This window comes from Vulpes lagopus, chromosome 6 (assembly GCF_018345385.1).
Source record: "Vulpes lagopus strain Blue_001 chromosome 6, ASM1834538v1, whole genome shotgun sequence".
NCBI classification, from domain to species: Eukaryota; Metazoa; Chordata; class Mammalia; order Carnivora; family Canidae; genus Vulpes; species Vulpes lagopus.
Genome location: NC_054829.1, coordinates 57937921 through 57963920, shown reverse-complemented (window position 1 = coordinate 57963920; position 26000 = coordinate 57937921). Strand labels below are relative to the sequence as shown.

Sequence of the window (26000 nt, the reverse complement as noted above, 5' to 3'; positions counted from 1 at the left end):
CCTGATCCTGGAGACCCGGGATCAAATCCCACGTCGGGCTCCCTGCATGGAGCCTGCTTCTCCCTCTGCCTCTGTCTCTGCCTCTCTCTCTGTGTGTCTCTTATGAATAAATAAATAAATAAAATCTGAAAAAAATAAGAAAAGAACAAGACTGAGTTTTATATATCACAGGAAGATAATATAATATTTACTTTTGAAAAATAATACATGTGGGCAGCCCCAGTGGTGCAGCAGTTTAGCGCTGCCTGCCGCCCAGGGCGTGATCATGGAGACTTGGGATAGAGTCCCACGTCAGGCTCTCTGCATGGTGCCTGCTTCTCCCTCTGCCTGTGTGTGTCTGCGCCTCTCTCTCTCTCTCTCTGTGTGTCTCTATGAATAAATAAATTTAAAAAATCTTAAAAAAAAAAATAATACATGTTAGAATACTGTTTTTCTGTGTATATAATGGGCATTATCTCAGGTGTGGTAGCCTTTAATCAAACACTGCAATGCATTAACAATATTATAATGGAGCATATATATATCTATATCGATACATTTATATTCATATCATCTTTTAATTAGGAAGGAAAAAAGATTTTAAGAATATGACCAGTTGTTTCAGATTAAAACAAAAATATTCAACATTGTGAAATATAACAGAAATATTGATGGGTAGAATGTTGATTATATTATTATCTTTAGCTGCAGAATCCTGTGGGTGTGAACCAGTATTAATTATGATGAGTGCCAAGTGAAATAATGCTTGAGGGTAGAGTATGGTCAATTTTGTAAATTCTCTCCCTAGAAAGTTTGTATTTTTCTGGAAAAAAACAAACTAAACATTGATTAAATAAAGCATTATACATAACAAAAGCCAACAATTGAAAGATTTAATTAGGTATGGTATACCATGAAATTTAGTGTGATGTCAAGCAGCTGACAGCATATCATCTAATTAGAATAACAAAAATTTTCAGAAAATGATTCTTAAGACTTTTTCCATATGTTTAATTAATTCTGAAGAGGAAGTGATCTTGGAAAAACTTTAGCTAGCAGTTATATTTTATTGAATTTTCATATTGGTATTTAATTAAAGTTTAAAGTAGATATCCGATGCAAAAAGTAAGTTAGGTACATCTTAAAATTGTATTTCAAAAGTGCATAAAATAATTGATACTGGTTTTAATACTTCTGGGATAAGCTTATGTCTTTCACATTAACAATTTTAGCTCTAGTATCTCCAATATATTACGTTTGAATGTAAATAGCATGTACTTAGAAAGTATTCTTACATACTCTTGAGTTTTTCTGTATTAAGTACATGTATATAATAATTCAGGATTTTACCAAAAAAGTTATTATTTTATAGTTTTGCTATAAAACTTACTATTTGTATGCTTTTCTAATTAATCCTTAACAATTGCTCTACTGTTGTTAAGTATAAAGGAAATAGCTTTACAGAGGAAAACTTGAAAGCATTTATTAAGAGCTTAAGAAGCTGATTATTTAATGCAGTAATGACACTTCTAAGACTTTTCTTCAGTAATTAGCTATATATATATACATAGAAATTTGTATACAGAGATGTTCATTACAGTATTATTTATGTAGTGAATAATTGAAACAGTGTAAATCTAATGCTAGGAGAGCACCTTAGTTCTATCAAATACAGCATGTCCAAATGATAAAATCCCATGAACTGTTTCATATTTTTAAAGAATACTGAAGAATATAGGAACATATTCTGTTTCTTACACAGAAAGTTACAAGACTATGTAAAATATTTGTCTCCCATATTTTTATTGGCCTGTATTACTTTTAATCAGAAAAGTTTATTTACAAGATAATCATATAAAATGCTGAACATTCAAATAGAGTTTTAGAAAAGCTTAATATAGTAGTATGGTCTGTAAAAGAAACAATAGAAGTGTCAAACTACTTGGAGTAGGTTGGCTAATTTTCTATTGGTGTAGATGGTGTTTACCATCTATGTTTAAATTTCCAATAACTGACATATGCAAAGAGAGAAATTATAATTTCTAAGGAAATTAAAAGATGTCATGTAGTATTTATGATTCTGGAATATATATGTGGTAGTTTCATAAAACACTATCATTTGCAAGGAATCCATTTAACAAGTAAAGCTGTAGATATCCAGACAATTTGAAATTCTTTCAAATATAATAAAGACCTATCTTTTATAAAACCATTATCTATATTTGTTGCTTAAAATTTTGGAACATGAATTGTAATCACTGATTATTTTATATGTTTCAAATCCTGACGATATCTCTTTCTCTCTCTTTTGTTCAGCCTTTTCTATTTATGTAACTTACCTTGAGGATGTTAACAAATGGATTCTTTTTCTTGGTAAATGTCCTCCAAATTATGTTATTTAGAGAATCATGATCCAGTGTTTAAACTAGAATGTTTTCCAATATACTTCCTCACTTGTATTGTATTTTAAAAGTAGTATGAGAAGTGTAGAATATGAGTTTGTCAATAGACTTGGGTTCTACTAAGAAAATATGTACTCTGTCTTGACTCAATAAACTCATACTTAGTATGGTTCAGCTTCTTCATATTTACTCTTGCCCATATTAGAAAACAATTAGCTTACTAAACAAATTTGAGTATTTGGTGTTGAGAGGGGGTGATCCTCTCTGAATCTTCCTTGAATTTGCCTAAGAATTATAGGATATTTGATAACCATGTTTAAAAATGGAGATATCCAAATATTATTGTAAACACCCAATGATTTGTTTTACCTACAATATAAGTATTTTACTTGGTTGGCTTACATAGTAGCTAATAATATTTGTTAATGTAATTTAACTGCTGTGAACCTTTACTGAACAAATATTGAAATTTATTCAAGTCAAAGAAAGAGAATCTCTAATGACTTTTGTTAAAGCTTCTATTTAATAGTTAAGGAGAAAAGTTTGTATGACATACGAGATGCAATTAACAGTAGATTTTACATTTAATAAAAAGAAAGAAGCATGCGTATTTGCTTTATTCATTCCATCATAATTTGCATTAGAGCTGTGGGTGTTTAATGAGCAAATTCCAACTAAAATGCTATATTGATTTTCTAGTGAACTTTGTAATAGTCATCTACCTTGGAAAAGCTCAGTGTTTACAATTAAGTTTTCTTTACTAAAAATGTTTGAGAGTTGCATATTGATCCTTTAAAAGAACTGAATTCTGGAAAGAATCAGGTTTTTCATAATCAAATTCATATATAACCTAATAGATGTTTAAAAATTAATTTTGGAAATACTTCTCAACATTTATAAAATGTGTAATCAGATTTTGTGTGTGTGTTTTATGGCACTTTAAAATTTAACCTTAGAATACTCAGAAGGCAGTCTCCTTTAAAATACACATTATTTACATCTTTAGAGTTGATAGCATTATGGAAGGAAAAGAAAGTTTTCCCTTGATTATAACACAGGACCAAATAAGCCCTTGGTGTAAAGCATTTAAACATAGAGATAACTATCCTTACTATTAAAGCCTTTGACATTGCTATCTTAACCTCTTTCATTAAAGTATTATTATATATAAAGTAGAACACAACTTACATCAAATGTCACTTTATAAACATCTCATCACACTTTATAGAACTGATAGGAGGCCTACTGGCATTTAAAGTTTAGTAATTAGTGTTTTTAACCTTTTGATATGTCCGAATATTTCAGGGCATGACACATGTTTACCTGTACTTAAATCACTGTGTAGCATCATTTTGTCTATCCTATCTGACCTACAAATTAGAAGGGGGTTGAGGTTTTTTTAGAAATGTTTTAAAATAGCTGACACTTTACATTAGTTTCAGGTGTACAACATAGTGGTTCAACAATTCTACATGTTATGCTGTGTTCAGCACAAGTATGGCTACCATCTGTCACCATACAACGCTATTAAATACCATTGATGACAGTCTTTATGCCGTACCTTTCATCCTTATGACTTACCCATTTCATAATTGGAAACCTGTATCACCTACTCCCCTTCACCAATTTTGCCCATTTCCCCATGATCTTCCCCTTTGGCAGCCACCAATTTATTCTCTGTATTAATGGGACCATTTCTGTTTTTTGTTTTTTCTAATTTTGTTTTGTTTTTAGATTCCACATACAAGTGAAATCATATGGTATTTGTTTTTCTCTGACTTATTTCACTCAGCATAATACCCTGTAGGTTCATCCACAAATGGCCAGATTTCATTCTTTTTATGGCCATATATATGACATCTTCTTTACCCATTCATCTATCAGTGGACACTTGGGTTACTTCCACATCTTGGCTTTTGTAGATAATGCTGCAATAAACATAGGAGTGAAATTAAAAGTTTCATAATATAAAATTTTAAAAATATCTTAGAATATTATCACATTGTACAAATTAGTATGTCATTATAGTGTACAGTATACAATATAGAATGGGTTCTAAATAATTTTTTTAAAGATTTTATTTATTTATTCATAGACACACAGAGAGAGAGGCAGAGACACAGGCAGAGGGAGAGGGAGAAGCAGGCTCCATGCAGGGAGCCCAATGTGGGACTCGATCCCCCGTCTCCAGGATCACACCCCAGGCTGCAGGCGGCGCCAAACCGCTGCGCCACCAGGGCTGCCCCTAAATAATTTTTCATTCAGTTCCTATGTGTAATTTTTAAATGCCAACAAAATATATACATGTATGTATATATGTACATACATGTATATAAATAGCCCAAATTAATCAAAATCATCTTTTTAATATGTCTAAAATGAAGCCATATTTTGTGAGTCTGTGGATCAAGGTTTGTAATGGTGGTAGTGGCATGGAACCAGTATTGTTGAGACCTACTTATTTGGCAAAGGCTTTCATATATTAGTTTTTTTTTCTAACAGGCTTTCATATATTATCTCAGTTTTTTTCTAACAGGTGATATTATATACATTTTATGCACCTGAACTGAGACTAAAATAAATTAAAAATCTACAAAAACAGGTTGCCAAACTAGTATGCTGACACATTGAATCTGAATCAAAGCCTATATTCTTCCTAATACACTATGTTGCTTTGCCTAAGCTGTTATGAGTATCCTTCCTGGAAAGAAATTGCATACATTTATCAGGGGGAATTAAACTCCATTATGGGCAGAAGTTTCTTTCAAAATGGCATGATGAATTGACTCATGGTAGCAGAACAGTATAGCGACAGAAAGCCACATAGAACTAATGACACTACTTTTAAAAATATATGAAAATTCTACTGGAAAGTACTGTTTCTTCCAAAAGCTACATTCATAACAATAATTTATTAACCTCATCTAACTGTTGACTGGAAAGCACTTGATTTTATGCAAGTGGATATCCTGTTGTTCTAGCACAATTTGTGTATAGCTTATCCACTCATCTGTTGATAGAATTTTTTGTTTCCTAGTTTGAGGCTCCTATAAATAAAGACACTATGAATATCTATGTGTAAGTCTTTGTATGGACATATGCTTTAATTTGTCTTGGATCAAGATCTGTGAGTAGAATAGCTGAGTCTTATGGTAAGTGTGTGTTTAACATTTTAAGAAACTGACAAACTGTGACTGCACTATCCTGCATTCCCAGAGGCAGTAAATGAGGGTTCCAGTTGCTTTCCCCTCTTCCCAGCATCTTTAATCATGCTTTCATTTTAGCCTTGGTGATAGGTATGTGGTAGTTATCTTGTAATTTTAATTTGCATTTCTCTGTTGACTAAAGATGTTGTGCACCTTTTCTTGTGCTTATGTCTGCTCTGATAAAGTGTCCAGTTTTTGGCCCATTTTTAATTGTTTTTTTGTTTGTTTTATTATTATTGAGCTTTGAGAGTTTTTTTTTTTTTTGAGCTTTGAGAGTTTTAAAAATTATGTCTGGATGCAAGTCTTTTTATCAGATATATGCTTTGCAATTACTCTCCTTCCATCTGTGGCTTATCTTTTAATTTTGTTACCCACATCTTTTGAAGAGTAGAGATTATTAATTGAATTAGATTGACATCCAATTTATCAGTTTTTAAAAATGGGTTATGTTTTGGTACTATAATTAAGATAGCTTTTTTAAAGATTTTATTTATTTATTCATGAGAGACACACGGGGAGAGAGAGAGAGAGAGAGAGAGAGAGAGAGAGAGAGAGAGAGAGAGGCAGAGACAAGGCAGAGAGAAGCAGGCTCCACGCAGGGAGCCTGATGTGGGAGTGGATCCCGGGACTCCAGGACCACACTCTAAGGGCAGGCGCTAAACTGCTGAGCTATCCAGGGATAACCCCAAGAAAGCTTTGCCTACCTAAATTCACAGTTTTCTTCCAGAATGTTTATAGTCTTCGGTTCTTTATGTTTATGTTATGAGTATCCTTCTTGTGGAATGAAAGGTTGTCTTACCTTTAAAAACTATTAAAAATTACTAAAATAAATTAAGAAAAGAAAAATCTAATCCCATTCAAGTCTATACTCTTCCTTCTTGTCTCAGCTCTTATACTGTAAATAAGTGTTCTTTTTGCAGCTTATTTAGCATCAGATTTACTTCATTTTGTGCGTTTTATTGATGATTTCACTGTTTCAAACAGCCCCCAAGTGTAGTGCTGAAATTCAATGTAGTGTTCCCTGAGCACAAGAAATCCTTTATTGTAATACCTAAACTCTTGGATTACATATATATTTACTTCTAGGTAGCTTAACTTTCAGGGAATGGGCCATTTGTATGGGTTATTGATGATGAATTCTTGTTTAGACTGTTAGTCTCCTAACTGGTCTCTGCTTCCACGCGTGCCCACTTGCAGACTCTTTCTCACCTAGAAACCAGAATTTCTTTTCAGACTTCCACCACATAAATGTGATGCTGTCATTTCCTTCCTCAGAACATTCCATTGGCTACCATCATAGATGATATCTAAATCCTTGCCATGAATCACAAGGCCCGATGTGATCTCCCAGAGCTCTCAATCTCTCTCACTATGCTCCAGACAACCTTGCTGCTGTTCCTCTAATACCAGTAGGGTCTTTGTATTACTTCGTATTTAATTTTGGGCTTGCTTTCTCTCTACTGTCTGTCTCTCTGTAATTGACTGTATACATCTCTAGGATGATAAAAACTTTTGAGACACTGTAGTCATATTCCTTAAAATTGGATGGATAACTGCCACAGGAATTTGATAAATATTTGATGAAAGAATAAACTAATGAATGAGTGAAGAAATGAATGAAACATATTTCTCTTTCCTTGGGCTTACCTTCTTGGAAGTGATTTTGATTTTGCCTTTGCCAAAACATGTTCCATTCTATACTCTATACTGGAAAAGATATAGTTGATTTATTCTCAGGATTTTTTTTCTTTTCTACCACTTATAATTTATATAATACAGCAATAACTCTTAATTAGCTATGCATTAATCTATGACAGATGTTAACAAAAACCAAATGTATTGTGAACTAAAAGAACATTTCAAACATCTTTCCTAACTTTATTTTGTGATTTGACTGTATAAATAAAATTGGATTCAGTGATCTAGGTCTTTGAGCCCCTTTTTGTCTAACATTGCAGTAATGTTTTAATAGTTATGTAAAATTTTAGGTAGAAATTGTGCTTGAGGAATGACAATTTCAGATAACATCAAAGCTTCCTATATAGTGCTGCACAAATCTAGATGATGCCATTTGTATTAATGAGGTGTATAAACGACACCCCCTGGAGATGCGTAGTGCACAGCTCTGCCCCGGTTTGCTTTTCCTTGATCCCATTTTCTTTCCTTTTTTTCCACTATGCTACTGAGATAACCACTATCCTCACTTGATGATTATCATTTCCATGCTTGTTTTAATATTTTTACTAATTGTCCGTAAATAATAGGTAGAGTTGTCTTGCCTTGCACCTTGCAATTTTAGCCATAATTTAATTTTTTAAAGATTTTTTGTTTATTCATGAGAGATAGAGAGGCAGAGACATAGGCACAGGGAGAAGCACACTCCTTGCAGGGAACCTGATATGGGACTCAATTCCAGGACTCCAGGATCACGACAGATGCTCAACCACTGAGCCACCCAGGTGCCCCAACATAATTTAATTTTTGAAGTGTGTCCATTTGTCCATTGCTAATTCATTTTAAATGTTGTATTCCATTTTGAATGTTTAGTAATTTATTTATCCTTGTCCTGTTATTGGACATTTGGGTTATTTCTAAGTTTTTGCTATTACGAATTGCTGCGTGTTTATACGTGTTTCCCTGTATACATGTGCAAGGATTTCCCTAGGCTGCATACCAAGGAGATTTGCCAGGTATAGGCACATCTTAACTGTAATGAATATTGTCAAATTGCTCTTCAGAAGGCTGTAGAAATATATACACCTATCTTCAGTATATGTGAGAGTTTCCTTTATTTCACAAGCTCACAGAATCTGTTATTATTTGACCTTTTAATTTATGTTTTTGTGGGTATGAAATGTATCTTGGGGATGCCTGGGTGGCTCAGTGGTTGAGCATCTGCTTTTGGCTCAGGGCGTGATCCTAGGGTCGGGATTGAGTCCTGCATTGGGCTCCCCGCGGGGAGCCTGCTTCCCCTCTGCCTATGTCTCTGCCTTCTCTCTCTCTGTCTCTCATGAATAAATAAATAAAATCTTTTAAAATAAAGGTATCTCAGTTTTGCAGTAGCTTTTAAAAGTAATGTTTTTTCAAGTGATTAATACTAATTTAATTTAGTAAAATAATAAAATTGTATTTGCCTTTTATTTTTGTTTAAAGTATGCATTTTGAAATTTCTCTAATTATGGGTTATATATTTTGGTAGCTCTGATTGAAGAAGTATATTTTGCGCAGAAGGAACGTGATGATGCTATTATGTCTCGACTGCGATTAGCCAATGAGGAGAGAGATGAAGCAATTGCACGAGCCAAGCATATGGAAATGTCTCTAAAAGTGTATGTATATGTTTAAAACTATATGTTACTTTCGAGCATTTATAAAGTGCATCTTTATGTGGTGGTTACATATTAAGAAAAATTACTGACTCTTATCTGGTACACCAGTGAATTCTATATTCCACAGTCTTTCTAAAACTTTTGACATGCAGGATGCCTGGGTGGTTCAGCGGTTGAGTATCTGCCTTCCACCCAGGGTGTGATCCCGGGAGTCCCGGGATCAAGTCCCACATTAGGCTCCCTGCATGGAGTCTACTTCTCTCTGCCTCTCTGTGTTTCTTATGAATGAATGAATGAATGAATCAATCAATCAATCAAGTCCCGGGATGGAGTCCCACATCAGATTCCCTGCATGGAGTCTGCTTTTCTCTCTGCCTATGTCTCTGCCTCTCTCTGTGTGTCTCTCATGAATGAATGAATGAATGAATGAATTAAATAAATAAATAAATAAATAAATAAATAAATAAATAAATAAAACTTTTGACATGCTGTAGTGGTTTGCATGTCAGGGATAATAGTCACAAAAAAAGGTGAGGGAATACACAGAATTGTCTGTATAGTTACTTTCTTTACTTCATAACCTATTGTTGATATCCTTACTCTACCTTCCTTTATGATGCCTCTTTTCTTCCCTCTCTTATTACTGCTTTCTTAGTTTATTTAAAGTATGTGGGTTCTTTCACTGTTCTCTGCTTAATATACTCATTTTGATTATTCTCTACTCTTTTATTAGATGTATTATAAACCTTAATGACACTTGAAATAGAGTAGAGCCTGAGAATCTACGTTTTTAACAGGCAACCCAGGTGATTCTGATTTAGTAAATAATGGACCATGCTTTAGATAAACAATGCTCTAGAATTATCCAATTTTAATGTGCCTTCAATCACTTGGGAAATCTTGTTAAAATGCTCATTCTCATTCATTGATGATGGAGTGGAGCTTAAGATTCTGTTTTTCTTCAAGCTCCCTGATATTGTAAATGATGCTTGTCTAAGGAGTCAGATTTTGGTAAAGGCTCTAGAGCATCTAGAAATATACCTGTAAGATAGGAACAATGCAGTAATGTAATATTTTATGATGATCCATCAATATACTTATTGAGTGTTTGCTCTGCCCAACATTGTACTAGGCTCCATGAGGGATTACAGTAAAGTACTAATTAAAACATTGTTCATTAGGGAGACAAAAAGTCATTAAATAATTAACATGACAGTGTTCAAGTTGTGATTAGGTAATGTGATTTGTTTTTTTGTTTAGATTAATGGCTTTTTTTTTTTTTTTTGATGGCTGATAGAGACTCATTCATTATAAGGCATTAAACTTCATGGAATAATAGAAATAAAGAAACCAAAAAAATTTACCTGAATTCCCCAGTGCTTACTCCCAGATAACTATCTTTATCAATAGAGAAACATTATTTCAAACATTTCCTTTGCTTACATAGTTAAATACTGTTATCTACAAGAATGGATGATTGGTGGTTAAATGGATATATTCATAGAATTAATTTGATAAAAATCTCTACATGTTGTTTTATTTGAGAGGCAATATAATGTAGAGGTTAACAGCACAAGATCCAGATCCAGACATTTGTATTTGAATCTTCGCTCTGTTGCTTCCTAGCTGTATGGCCGTAGACAAACTACTCAGAGTCTCTGGTACTGAGTTTTTTTTGTATACAAAATGGATAAATAATACCTATTTTGTGTAAGCTGTTATGAGGACTAAATGATTTAATATTGAAAAGTTCCTGGCTCGTAGCTAGTGCTTTGTGTTACTTGAATGTGGGAGAAGTAATCAATTGAAATGAAACTAAAAAAATTTTTGAACTTCATGCAAAGTTTTCTTAAAATAAGATATATTGATATATATCTTCATGCAAAGTTTTCTTATAATATATTAATAACCCAAAGATCCTTCAAAATGTAAGAAAAGAGACTGAAAAACATTAAGATGTTGGATCATCAATTCTTTTCAGTTTTTTGGAACATGCAGTGTTTCAATTAAATAGTACCATTTGACTTTCAGCTATGAAATAAGTTTTAAATTCCTTTTTTCCTTTATAAATTCTAGTTTTAAAATCTTTGTAAAAGTTATATTAGATTCTGTAGACAAAGCGCCACACCGTTTAATTTTGATTTTATATTTAAAGGATTGAATAATCATTATTGTAATTTTTATCATACATTACATTTTTACACCTGATTTCTTATTTTGGGAAATCCCTGGGTAACCGAATTTCACTTTTGAGGAAGGGCTAAAAGATAGATACTTTATTCTGAGATTTAGCATGCATCAGACTGGCTTTGTGTTATTCTTAAATTGGTTATGAATAAAATTATTGAGTTAAGTATTTTTTATTCTAAATATTTTAATAATGTTACTCTATTTTTTGACATTGAGTTTGACTCAAAAGAAGTCAGGTCACAGGGTTTTTTTTTTCCCCTTTAACTTATATGTGACTTGCTTTGTTTTTTGGTTTTTGGGCTTTTTCTGCCTAGATACCTGAAGGATTCTTTGTTCTTGAAGTAGAACTTAACCATGATATTTGTGTTGATTCTCCTTTAATAACATATTTGGAACTCACACCAAAGGCAGTGACTCACACCTGCCTCTCTAAGGACTATTTGATTCTTCTTTTAGTTCATGGAAATTTTAGATTTGTGAATTTTGTATTCTGTTTGTTAGAAACTCTTATTCTTATGTTGGGGCACTTTGTCTTTATGTATTACCTGTTCAATAATAATTTGAATCCCTCTTTTTTTCTCTGCATTCATTGTGATAATCTCAAGCCTTTTCTTTATATTAGTAATTCCAATTGTTACTATTCCTGTCCCTATTTTTTCTAGTTCATTTATTAAATTTTTATGTATTCATTTGTTGGTTTATGGTTCTCAGCATGTTCCCTTAAGTTTTCAACTTCCCTTTTCAATCATTTTTTTGTTTTGGCATCTTCTCTTTGAACTTTCTTTTATTAAATTCATGTTCTTATTATCTTTTAAAATACCAACCACTGGCAAGAAAAGTTTTTTTCTTTTTCTGTTTTTCAAGATTTTATTTATTTATTCATGAGAGACAGAGAGAGGCAGAGACATAGGCAGAGGGAGAAGCAGGCTCTTTGCAGGGAGCCCAATGTGGGACTCGATCCTGGATCCTGGGATCATGCCCTGAGCTGAAGGCAGACGCTTAACCGCTGAGCTCAGGTGTCCCAAGGGATTGCTTTTGGCCACCTTTCCCATATAGTCCCCTTGGCAGTGGGGTAGAGGTGATAGAGGTTGGGAAGATCTACCTGGCCTGTATACCCCTTCTTTCAGAGGTTCTGTGCTCTACCTTAGGGATTTTGTTTGGTGTCTTGCAGTGCATCGCGGGCTTACTCTGCCTATTCTTATGTACATCCAGATTCCATGGAGTATTACTTTTGGGCTTTTATTTGTTCCACCAGTGTAGTGGAAAATGGCCCTGCCTGATGCTTCATGCTTCCTTTGTAAAGATTCTTCAGTAATACAGGCTTCTTCTGTTTGGGAAGGATTTTACTTTTCTCTGGGCTATCTATGCAACTAATTAGTCTCTCAGGTTATTTCCAAGCTGTGCTGTATTAGTGAAAAATTCTCAGGTTAGTGAGCTCATTGTCTTTTCTCCATACCTGTTTTTATGGGTAAAAGGAAACGTTAAGTGAACCCAGCCAAAATCATTTCTCTACCCTACTTCTAAAAATTACTATGTGATGTCCTGTTTCCTTCACTATTTGACTAATTTTTTATCTTCTGTTCATATGGCAAATTTCTGTGTTTCAGATTTCACTCCACTGTCTTTACTTAGACTTCCTTTTTTTTTCCCAATAAACTTATTTTAGAATACTTTTAGATTACAGAAAACTTGCAAAGATAGTTCAAGGAGTTTCCATATAGCCATCTTCCAGTTTTCCTTTTTGTTAACAGCTTACATTATTATGGTACGTACATTACAGGAGAGAAAGCAACATTGATACATTATTATTAACTAAACCCCATACTAATTAGATTTCACTAATTTTTCTCATGTCCTTTTATGTTCCAAGATCCCATCTAGGATCTCATAGTAATTTAGTTGCTATGTCTCCTTTGCCTACTCTAGTCATATTTTCTCAGACTTCCCTTGTTTTTGATGACTTTGACAAGTTTCAAGAGTATTGGTCAGGCATTTTATAGAATGTTATTCAATTTGGGCTTTTCTGAATTTTTTTCATGGTTACATTGAGGTATTGGTTTTTTGACACAAGGAGTACAGGACCTCTAGTGCCATTTTCATCATATTATTTCAACATTATGCTATCAGCATGACTCAACACCAGTGATGTTAATCTTGATCACCTAGCCAAGGTAATGCTTGCCGTGTTTCTCCACTATAAAGTTACTACCAACATACCCCTTTCATATTTCTTGAAGCATATTACTTAAGTGCAGCCCATACTCAGAGGTGGGGGCTGAGAGGTTAATTGAGCTCTCCTTCCTCAGGGACAATATCTACATAAATTAGTTCTAATTTTTTAGTATAGGAGATATATCTCTTCTCTTTCATTTATTTGTTTATGTTAGTATAGATTCATTGATAATCATTTAATACCTTGGATTATAATCTAATCCTGAGTTACTTATTTTGTTTCTGGAAGTGTTCCAGCTTGGCCATTGGAAACTCTTTCAATTGGGCTCCATATCCCTTTGACATGTCCCTATCCTTTTAATTTTTAAACACTTTTCTTACTTTTTTGTTACCACAGAATGCCCCTATACATCTTTGGGATGTATAGGAATGTACCTCACCCATAGTATCAGCCATTCCTCAAAGGGCTGTGATTCCTCTTTTTGGGAAATGATATTAGAAACCAAGATCTGGATGCTGGGTGTGCTCGTTGTTATTTGATGTGACTACTTCTAGGCCCAGTCAACAGAAAAAGCCAGAAAATATATGTATGTATATATATATGTATATATATATATATATATATTTGTATATGTATACTGATATATATATATATATATTTGGTTTTTTTCCTACTTTTTGATGATTTTGAGTAAAGTTGCTATAAGCATTTGCATACATGTTTTTGTGGATACGTTTTCAAATCAAATGGCTAAACCTAGTAACATAATTCCAAAGGCCTGTGTTTAATTTGTGTTAACGTTAGAAGGAACTGCCAAACTCTCTTCCAGAGTGGCTGTACTATACCATTTTGCATTCCTATCAGCAGTGAATGTTTTTTGATCTCTTACTGGTGTATTTAGCAGAACATAAGTTTTAAATATTGATGAAATTCAATTTATTGATTTTTTTTCTTTCATGGTTTGTACTTTTGGTATTGAATCTAAAACTCATTGCTTTATATGAGGGGACACAGGTTTTTTTTAAATCTTTTGTTTTCTTCTAGAAGTTATAAGTTTCATGTTTTACATTCAGATCTGTGATTTATTTTGAGGAATTTTTGTGTAAATTTTGTGTAAGGAGTTCATTTTTGTTGAAGTGTTTAGGTTTTTTTTGGTTTTTTGCATATGAACATTCATTAATTCCAGTATCATTTGTTGAAAAGGCCATCATTTCCCTGTTAAATTTCCTTGGCACTTTTGTCAAGAATCAGTTGATTATATTAGTGTAGATTAATTTCTGGACCTTATTTTCTGTTCCATTGATCTGTGTGTCTATTCCTTTGCCAATACCACATTGAATCTTTATAGTGTCTGAAGTCTGAGAATGTTAACCTTGTAATTTTCCTCTTTTATCGTAGAATTGTTTTCGCTATCCTAGTACCTTTGCTTTTCCATATGCCTTTCAAAATGAGTTTCTTTATATCTACAGAAACACTTGCCAGTGCCAAATTTTTTTAAACTTTTAAAGATAGATGTCTCTTTTGTTTCAGTAATACTTTCATTATAACTATAACTCTTCTTTGGGAGATTTGCAAGTACTGTTACATTCAATTTATTAGCTGCTGCACAGTGCTGTATTTATAAGTACTTCATGACTATAAATCTTGTTACATAGGTTGATTACCAATTTTATTTATGAAATTTGCTTCTAAATAGATTTTTTTAATCGTTTCACAAATCAAAAAAACACCCCAAAGATAACAAATTACCTTTTCTTTTTTTTTTTTTTTTTTTTTTAATTTTTATTTATTTATGATAGTCACAGAGAGAGAGAGAGAGAGAGAGGCAGAGACATAGGCAGAGGGAGAAGCAGGCTCCATGCACCGGGAGCCTGATGTGGGATTCGATCCCAGGTCTCCAGGATCGCGCCCTGGGCCAAAGGCAAGCGCCAAACCACTGCGCCACCCAGGGATCCCCACAAATTACCTTTTCATACAATATCACAACTCCTCAAGGTAGATAATGTTTGTGCTTTATGGGTGGAAAAAGCTTTCAGTGGTTGACTACTTGCCCAAAGAGTCCACATTGTAGGACTTACCTATCTCTGGCTTACATAGGCAACTCTAAGCTACCGTATCCCAAATGACACTTATTAATTCATTTTTAAAACCTTATTCTTCGTTGATCCCTAGGCCCAGTCAGTGGCATAACCATCTGCCCACATATCCAAATCAAAACTGCTTCCTCAGAGCCTCTATTAATTTTGTTTCTTGGGATCCCTGGGTGGCGCAGCGGTTTGGCGCCTGCCTTTGGCCCAGGGCGCAATCCTGGAGACCCTGGATCGAATCCCACATCGGGCTCCCGGTGCGTGGAGCCTGCTTCTCCCTCTGCCTGTGTCTCTGCCTCTCTCTCTCTCTCTGTGACTATCATAAATAAAAATTAAAAAAAAAAAATTAAAAAAAAAATTTTGTTTCTTAGTTTTGTTCATTCTGTCTCTTTAATTGTTAGCTCTAAATTGAGCCTATTTTTTTTACCTTCCATTGTCTACTTTAATTTGTACATGTATTTGTTACTATTTTTTATTACAAAATATTAAAATTAGGGTACCTTGAAGCAGACCCTTTTTCATTTTGTTCTTTGTAGCATTTATATTAGGGGAAAAAAGAAAAATACTCAATCCCAAGCGTTTTCTTTTAGTTATTTAGTCCATTCAATAAATACTTACTGACTATGTCCTAAATGTCAGGTTACTCGGAACACAGCATTATGGCCCCAGCTTAGTTAAAAAGATAGACATTAGATAAATAATTATATAAATACTTAAAATAATATTTTTTGTTTTTTTAATATTTAAAATAATATTAATTGATATGAGTAATTATTGGTTCTTAGGAACACTTTGTAGTCAGCTCCTACAGAGACTATTATTCTTTTATAGTCTACAGGTGCAAGTTGGGGAGATAGGGAAAAATCATAATAAGAAGGAAGAAAAACAACTTTAAAAGAATAATATGTCCCCATAGTTTTAAATATCACTGTGGATGTTCTTTTTTTACTCAATTGAGGTCTATTGGTTCTGAACTTTCAATACTGCATGTAGATGAATTCCTTATTGAGGTAGAACCAATTTATAATGGAGCTTTGCTTGACTAAAAGGCATTTTTGGAGGCCCTGAGTTACAGGTTGAAATAATACACATTATTTCACATTTCTTTTTGTTTTAGTTCCTTACTGCTTGCTTCCTGTAACCTCTAAATTCCTTCTGTCATTTTCCTTTCATCTTTGCCATTTCTGATCTGCATCTTTTTGTGATGTCTGTTTTGTCTTATATTCTGCCACTTGTGCCTTCCCTACCCTTTGAATCTTCAATGCTTTTTTTCTTTTTCACTTTTATCCAGAACTAGGAAAAAAGTAAAAAGGATTCAAGTTAAAATGACTAAAATTTACTTTCTAATATAGACATGTTTGTGTAAGTATATTCCAACTTTTGAGATCATGATATTCAATCTCTTCAGTTTTTTTTAACATACTAAGGTGGCACTGTATAAAAATGAAAGAGAATAAAAAGCAATTCGGAGTTTTTTTGATTAGCTGATCACTCGTTCCTCTTATCATCTGAGGTCAAAGTTTAGCTGCTTCCCATTGAATAAGGTGAATGACTATAGGTTCAGAAAGAAAAGACATGATATTGACTGATCTAGGGATAAATCAAGAAATGTGACATTTCATGCATAGGTCTTTTCACTTAGAGTGCAAGGGTGTCAGTCAGAATATTCACAGTATAGGAAATCAATCGAAACTTGAGCCCATGGACATTTACTTCAGCAAAATTCTTACTAATTATCATGACTATGTCTAGTAGGACTGTTATAGGCATAATTTAGTCTTTGAAAGGTTGAGATTCTTTTGTATAATTATAAATCTCCTATTAATGTTATATAATTTATAGTTTGTCAGCTGTATTTCATACAATATCAACTATTACTTTAAGTCTTTATTAAACCAGTAAAGCTTTATGTGTTATACATGCTGCTAGTAAATCTTAAAACCCTAACATTTTATATAATAAATAAAAAGGCTGGTCAACTGTTTCAAATTGTCTTTTTTCTAAAAATAGGTTATTTGTCCTATTTTTATGTTTTCTTAATACTGTAAGTAATGTACTCATAGACTGAATTTTATTTTCTGAAATCCACTTTTTTGGGTGATTAGTCTTTAACTGGATATTAAACAATCCAACTCAGAAAAATATGTCATATTGGCACTTCCAGTGTTTTTTTTTTTTATTTATTTATTTATTTATTTATGATAGTCACAGAGAGATAGAGAGAGAGGCAGAGACACAGGCAGAGGGAGAAGCAGGCTCCATGCACCGGGAGCCCGACGTGGGATTCGATCCCGGGTCTCCAGGATCGCGCCCTGGGCCAAAGGCAGGCGCCAAACCGCTACGCCACCCAGGGATCCCCACTTCCAGTGTTTTAACGTTGAAGATCTGGTCTCATTTTTCAGTGCTCTGTATCAGGGATGTGCACAGTAAGAACCTATGGTGCACATCCATCCTGCCATTCAAGTTTTATTGGAGTACAGCCACACCTATTCATTTACATATTTTTGGATGCTTTTATATTACAAAGGCAGCGTTTAGTAGCTGCAACAAAGAATATACAGCAATGTCTAAAATACGGTATGACCCTTTACAGAAAGTTTGCTGATATCTACCATAAATAATCTAGTTGAGACTCATTTATGATGTAATTAATCTTTGATATCTATGACAAGTACTTCCTGAAACCTTTGAAGAAATACAAATTGGAAAATAGAAATATTAGCCTTTTCTCTTTCCAGATTCATGTTTATATTGAAAGTTGTTTATATGTAATTTTTGAAATCAGATTAACCATTTGCTCATTTTCATTAATGTTTTAGTTTTAATGACCATTTATCACTTAACAAAGGATAATCATAGAACAGAATCGAGATCAATTATAAAGGATAATAAAGCAAAATTAGATCCAAATAAATGCTAAGTGATTAACTTAAACCTCATGCTTTTGCATGTCAGACCTGGCACACCTACCAAAACATGATTCAAATTCACTCATCAGCAAAATGATAAATCCCTCTACATTTTGTACTTGTAAGGGCAATCATATACATTATTTATAGCTGTAATGCTAAATTCATGTGGAAAGGACTTAGTATAACCTTTGATAAGAAAATTTTATTTTCATTTTTAAAAACTTGTTAGGGAAGTGTAATATTAGACTAAATACAACTATCTTTAACTGTTTCCTCTTGAAAGATGTTAATTTAAAACATTCAGATTTCATTTGTTTCTCCTTAAAGTAATAATTCTTCACCTTGCAATGCCTAAAAAAAATCCTATGAGTATCACATAGAAATTGCATGCACTCTGTTGTGTTGATTGTTTTGAATTACAAATTAGGTAACTTGCCTACACTGTTATTTTCTTCTTTATCATATATAGTTCTTTGGAACAAAAGAAGGAGATTTATATATCACCTTGGAATCTAAACTTTGTGCTTTTACAAAAGTTCTGAGTAATCTACTAATCTGAATGTTTAATTTTCATTTATCTTTTCATTTTAAATTATTCAGTTTAATAAATTAATGAAATTTATAGGAATTTAAATTGAATCTTCTTTGCAAACTGCTGTAATTAGCTCTTAGTCTGATTTCATCTAAATGGACAACATTAAGGTATTTCTTATTACATATGGCTTCCTTAAAAATGATCTTTTGCCAGCCAGTAACTGATAGTTAAATGCTACTGATGTTTTTCAAGTACTTTTCCGTGATCAGAAGTAAGCGTAAGAATTTTGTTATCTTATCCTTTTCACTGTGTATTTTAATTGATTAAAACAGAAATGATCATCATAGTTTTTGTAGAACAAACTTTTATGAAGCAAGATATTTGAAAACTTGATTTATTTTGGTAAAGATAACAAAATTCTTATCTTCTTATCTATCTTATCTTTGATAAGATAACAAAATTCTTATGCTTACTTCTGATCACGGAAAAGTACTTGAAAAACATCAGTAGCATTTAACTATCAGTTACTGGCTGGCAAAAGATCATTTTTAAGGAAGCCATATGTAATAAGAAATACCTTAATGTTGTCCATTTAGATGAAATCAGAAATGTAAATCCAAGTGGACATTACTAGTTTGAGATATATGAACTATATATAATTCACAAGTACTATATCATCGTGTTTATTTATACCATGTAAATATGTGTAGAAAGAGATTTTTGATCTATATTTTTTTTCCTATTAAAAGTGCAATGTTCTAAATTTCTCTCAATGTAGCAATTCCATTGAGCTGTGGAGTTTGGAACAATTTTGTAATCCATTAAGTTTCTCTGTGTTTTCCAAGTATCCTTTTTTCGTGATAAATGTTAAATTGTAGGAGCCCAGATTTATGGAGTGGGAGAGGGGAGAATGTGAGAAATGGGGTGGGAGAGGGGAGAATGTGAGAAAATCGGAACTTATATATCTAAACTTTTGAATACAATTTTAAACTAATGGAGCCATTTCTAAAATCTACATCGTTTTACTAATATCCATTACATATTTTCATTTAATTACCAAATTTAATGGTTGCCTAAATTATGTTGTAGACATTTTCTAAGATATGTCATTTAGAGCTTCTTTACGTATTTGTTCAGTTTACCAACATCAAAAAACATTTCAGTTAGCCCTATGACTCTTCTAAGATAAAAATGCATTCATGAAACAAGTTTAATTTCTTAGTCTTTAAATTGAATAATTCTATATATGTAACGAAAAAGAAAATAACATTAGTCAGCTAAAAATGTGGTCCAGTTTTGGCCAGCCTTTCTATATGGTGTATTTGTTTTAACAAATAGCAGCAGGAGATTTTCAGTTCAAATTTAGTGGTCATTATTTGTCTTTGCTTTTGAGGGAGCATAGTTAAACTTTGTAATAAAAATACTTGCCTTGTTTTATTTGTGATGAAGTCCAAAAAACTGGAGGAAATACAGTTTTTGGTAAGAATTGAAAGTCCAGGAATAAATATAATGATGAGAAGTAGTGCTTCTATCACTAGGGAACTTTCCTCATCTAAGCACATATGAACAATTGATCCTTGTAGTCATATATAGCAGTAAACATTAATAACTTAACAGTCTGAAGTCAGTGCAGAAGATATGGAGCATTATTGAAAGATGGAGTCGAGCAGGTGGCACTTTAATATGTTCAGTGTCATGGTTGACTCTAAAGACTAGTCGAATGAAATTACTTGAGGTTCTAAAGATTTAAAAAGCGAACTCATTTTGCTGCACTAAGGAAATGCTACTGATCAGGCTTTCTGTGTCCCTTTTTTCTAGGCTAGAAAATATTAACCCTGAAGAAAATGACATGGTAAGCCATTCTCTGAGGAGATTTCTTGATGTCAGTCTTATATCTTAGAGGCTTAAGTTCAATTGAGTGGGTTTCAAGAACTAAGATGTGGGAAAAAGAAGAATTGACACACTAATAATGTACATCTTTGCTGCAATATGAAAATTCAATAACTTCACTCAGTCAATTTACAATTCACATGTGCCTATTAATTAAAACCCTATATTAAATAAAATATATTAAAACTTCATGTCTGACTAACATATAATGGTGTTGGTAGACATTACAGGAATTACTGAACAGAATAAACAATGCAGACACAGGAATAGCTATTCAGAGGAATGGAGCTGTAATTGTGGATAGAATCTACAAGACCAAGGAATGTAAAAAGAGAATAACTGCAGAAGAAATGAATGCAGTGATAGAAGAGCGGGATGCTGCTTTGTCTCAGGTAACTGCATGGATCCGTAAAAGCATTTTCCCCCCATTTCTTTTCTATTAAAAAATGACTTTTCCCCCACAGTCTTAATTCAAATTAGTTTTTAGCATATGATTAATAGCACAATGATTAGATATGGTAAAATAGTCACAAATTTTGTTAGACCATTCTTCAAATACATGCATCCTCATTTCTTAATGAAACTGTTAGGTTATTATAAAAATTTAGTTATATCCAAAAAAAAGAATTTAGTTATATTCTTTAAAGTAATCACTTTTATATGAGATATCTTACTTGAGTCGCAGTTTTGTGAGGGCTGAGATTATGTCTTTATTATTGTTTTATTCCCAGTGCCTAATTCAGTGCCTTTTAGTAAACATTGATAAATGAACCAAATTATTAGTGTATTCTCTTCTGAACAGTACTTACACCTTCCTGCTCTAACTGAATCCTGATTACTTCCCTGAGGATGCTGCTTCTACTGCAGTCCTTTCAAGTAGTGATTGTATTCCCTCCCACAGCACTAATACGAGTGGGCTAGAGGCTTGTTCCTCCGCATTAAGTGTTTTTTACATCATTGTTCCTTTTTCCTCTCTAAACACCTCTAGCTTTGAAGCTCGTGCATCAGATTGTACCACCCACTAGGCACTCCTGTTACAGTCCTATACACACTCCCGTGTTGCTTCCCTTATTTCATGAAGATCTTAGGATCTATTTCACTGTTTCTTTAGCCCACTCTTGTGGTTTTGAATTATGAAAAACATAATTCTTGGTGATTTAAATATCTATACAGATGATTCTTCCACTCTTCTGGACTCTCATCTTGAATTTCTCTCTCATCATCACATGTTCTGCTGTTGGTGTTCCACCCTATGGTGATATCCTATTCCTGACCAGCACTTATTATCTTTCCAGCACACTTAGCTCCAGAATTCTGACTTGCAAATTTTCAACTTCTCTGGCACCTATTTCTATTAATTTTACCACTTATTTACCTATTCCCTCAGGCCGTCCGATGTTCCCACTTCCATTTTCACCTAGCTTAGATTCCAGTTATCACTAATTTACATATAATATATCAGTTCTCTTGGCTTTTTGTCCTACTCACCTAGCAAAAACTAAGCTTTATAAATTTAACTTTCTGCCTGTTCTGCACCTTCGGAGCTTTACATGGCAGAAGAATATCACACAGATTTGCCAGCTAACCCTTAAATTCATGACCAAAAATAATAATAATAATAATAATAAAATAAAATAAAATAAAAAATTCCTGACCATTGTCTTTAAGTAGGCCTATAGTGTTGCCCAGCTATTTTCTGGCCTTTTGTTAGTCCATTCAACTCTCCCCTTTAAAGGACTATTTTATCTCCCTTCTTTCTCCTTAAATACCCAACCTCTCCTCTCCAATATAAAAAAGAACTTCTGTGGGCAACCCGGGTGGCTCAGCGGTTTAGCGCGTCTTCACCCCAGGGCTGGATCCTGGAGACCCAGGATTGAGTCCCGCGTCAGGCTCCCTGCGTGGAGCCTGCTTCTCCGTCTGTCTGTGTCTCTGCCACTCTCTCTCCCTCTCTGTGTCTGTCATGAATAAATAAATAAAATATTTTTTAAAAAATATAAATAAATAAAAAAATAAAAAAGAACTTCTGCTTTTCCCACACCATTTCATCCACCAGGCTACCTGCATTTGTACCCTTGTACTCTGCCTTTTGTATTGTATTTATTACTTAGTACACACCCTTGTTTAAGGACAACGAATTTCTGTACTAGTTCTTGTCTTTTCTTGCTTGCTTAACATGATCACTTAAATCATTTGCCCTTTTTCTCTCCTACTTCATAAAATGTTTCCTAGTGGTTCCTTTTATCTAAAATGCTTTACTGGGATCCCTGGGTGGTGCAGCGGTTTAGTGCCTGCCTTTGGCCCAGGGCGCGATCCTGGAGACCCGGGATCGAGTCCCACATCGGGCTCCCGGTGCATGGAGCCTGCTTCTCCCTCTGCCTGTGTCTCTGCCTCTCTCTCTCTTTCTGTGTGTGACTATCATAAATAAATAAAAATTAAAAAAATAAAATAAAATAAAATGCTTTACTATCTCCCATGGAGACTGGATAGAAGTTTTGGTAAGGCGTGGTATACTTGTAGCTCAGCCTGGTACTTTTGGTAAGGCTTCCCAAACAGCTGATACTCAGTAGGACCCTATTCCTGGCAAAGCTCATACTCCAGTGTTTATGACCTCAGCATTGTAAGACTGTGGAAAACTCCATTAGGCTTTTCAGTGTTAGGGCTTAGCTTTTTCATTTCAAGCCCTTACAGGTTTGGGATTTATCAAATGATTTGAGGCAGAAACAAGTCTCAAATCTCCAGTTTTTTTTACTTCAGCCCTGTGCAACTCCCAAAAGCTTCAATGATTTCTCTGTGCTCCAATATGAGCCCTCTGTGTAGTCAAAGCCTGGCTTCCCAGCCCCTTTCCCAGACCTGGAATCTTTAACCTAAGGGGCAAAATAATTGCTGCAGATCTGCAAACCACTCTCTTAAGAATCTTAGCCACTCACGTCATTCTTGGACCTGTGGCCTTCTGAGATCTCTAAACTGGATTTTTAAATTTCTTATTTTTTGGCTGGAGCACTGTTTTGCCACAAATGATTTCATCCTATCTGGATGTGGAGAACTGACACTTACCCTCAAGGTAGATTTGGAAAAAGTCCAGAAATTTCTAAAATGAGCAACCTTTTTTACCATGTTGTGACCTACCAGCAGTATGCAATCTTGAGTCATTCAGTATATAGTTGAAGAGAAACCAAAACGGTTTTTAGTGCTTGGAAACAATTATAGTGTGAACTCAAACATTTGATTTTTTTAATTATTCTTTTTCTTAACAAAATAAACACATAGAGCATAATTAAATATTGACTTCTACCTATTCCTTCTTTTTCTCTTTCCTTTGCCCCCTGCCTTTACGTAAAGATAAAGAAATCAACTTTGGGCAATATTTTGTTTATAATTGGGCATGTCTTTGTTTATAAATAGATATTATCCATCATTGCAGTATATTTATATTTATCCATTAATACATTTATTATGTTTTATGAAGAAGTAGTGGTTTATTTTAATTATTTAAATGTGCATAGTTTTCAAGCTCTCTGGCCTAAATAGTATTCATTTTAATTTTGATGTCATAATCATTTTGAAAATGAACTTTTGAATTACTGTTTATAATTCTGAATGGAAACTTTTTTTCCTCAATTTTTTAAAATAAACTTTTTATTTTGGCACAGTTTTAGATTTGTAGGAATGTTTCAAAGGTAGTACAGTATGGAGTTCCCATATACCTTGGACCTAGTTTTGGTTTGCCCTGCTTTTGCCATTGCTCATTACTGTGGTAAGTTTGTCAAAATTAAGAAACCCACATTGGTAGATTACTGTTAACTCCAGACATTATTCAAATTTTACCAGTTTCTTATTAAAGCCCTGTTCAAGATTCAATCTAAAGTACCACATTTCATTTAGTTGTCAGATCTCTCCAGCCTCCTCTGGTCTGTAACAACTTAGTACTCCTTTTTCTTTTTTTTTTTTTTTTAATGAAGACCTTGACGGTTTTGAGGATATTTGCCAGATATTCTGTGGAATGTCTCTGATTTTGGATTTATCTGATGATTTTCTTATGATTAGGCTAAGATTTTGAGTTTTTGGAAAGAATTCCACAGAAATTTGACCTTCATTTTATTTTATTTACTATTTCTTAAAGATTTTATTTATTTATTCATGAGAGACAGAGAGAGAGAGACAGAGACACAGGCAGAGGGAGAAGCAGGCTCCATGCAGTCCCCAATCCAGGACTTGATACTAGGGCCCCAGGATCATGCCCCCAGCTGAAGGCAGATGCTCAATCGCTGAGCCACCAGGTGCCCCTGACCTTAATTTTAGAGCTGTTATTTGTCATCAGATAGTTTCTAATTATACTATATCTTTTGTGTATGCCACGGTTACCTTAGTCCAATTCTTTGTAGCTATTAGAAATCTTTGGATTTAGTGAGAATTTTTTGATTTTGATATATTTGCTGATTTATTTTGTTTCTCAAATCAAGTTAAAATTTATTTACTTGAACCTGGCCTTGCTAAAATCTTATCTTTTTCTGATGAATCCTAATATTCTTTTTATTCAAATTCTTCTCTCATAGCTTTTCTATCTCAAGCTGAGAAATGAGCACCTTAAATCTTCTATGGGATGAATTAAAATTTTTGTAATTAGCATTTGTTTGATTAAAGAATTGTCTTACCAACGTCTTTCATTCTTTCTTATCATTTTTTGGCCCATTAATGCTTATATAGTTTATTTAAATTACAGAACTTTTTGGTATTGTGGGATAATGCTAGAAACTTCCATTTCTTCACTAATTTTTCTGGGATCTTAAGTTTCATAGAACCCTAGAAGCTATCTAGTTAAACTACCCAAAAAATTGAGGAATCTTATCCATGACTAATTTTCAACTTAGTCAAGTATCCATTTCCTCTCAGTGTTTTACTTTTGGTTCTTATATTGGCCTCAGAACATTGAGTGATAAATTATATTACATCAGATATATTTTAATGTTTACATAAGCAATAATGTCCTAATTCGTATAGCTAATCTTCGAGGCACAAGTGGATCCAGGCCAGATACCAGTAAGCAACAGAAGAATAAAACTGGTCGGGATTGGCAGTTCATTAGCTTTGAGACGTGTCTTTATTATAAGCTACAGTAATTCAGATAATCATTTGTATTAGTTTGGGTTCTCCAGGAAAATAGAACCAATAAGATATATATAAACAGATTTGCTATAAAGAATTGGCTCATGTGTTTATAGAAGCTGAGGAGTTCAAGATCTTTGGTCAGTAAGCTAGCTACCTAGGAGAACTAATGGTATAGTCCAGTCTGAATCTGA

The 26000-nt window shown here is 33.5% G+C and overlaps 1 protein-coding gene across 9 annotated transcripts in view; it reads left to right on the top strand.

Annotated features, from left to right (window-relative positions):
- The window catches only part of MIPOL1 (mirror-image polydactyly 1), a 320655-nt gene that overhangs the window by 88974 nt on the left and 205681 nt on the right, over positions 1-26000 (top strand). For all 9 annotated transcript variants that reach the window (XM_041760079.1, XM_041760083.1, XM_041760075.1 and 6 more), the window contains 3 exons: positions 8787-8916; positions 20632-20665; positions 20925-21095. In XM_041760079.1, coding sequence (XP_041616013.1) covers positions 8787-8916; positions 20632-20665; positions 20925-21095 — 335 coding nt within the window. The remainder of the gene's footprint in view (positions 1-8786; positions 8917-20631; positions 20666-20924; positions 21096-26000) is intronic.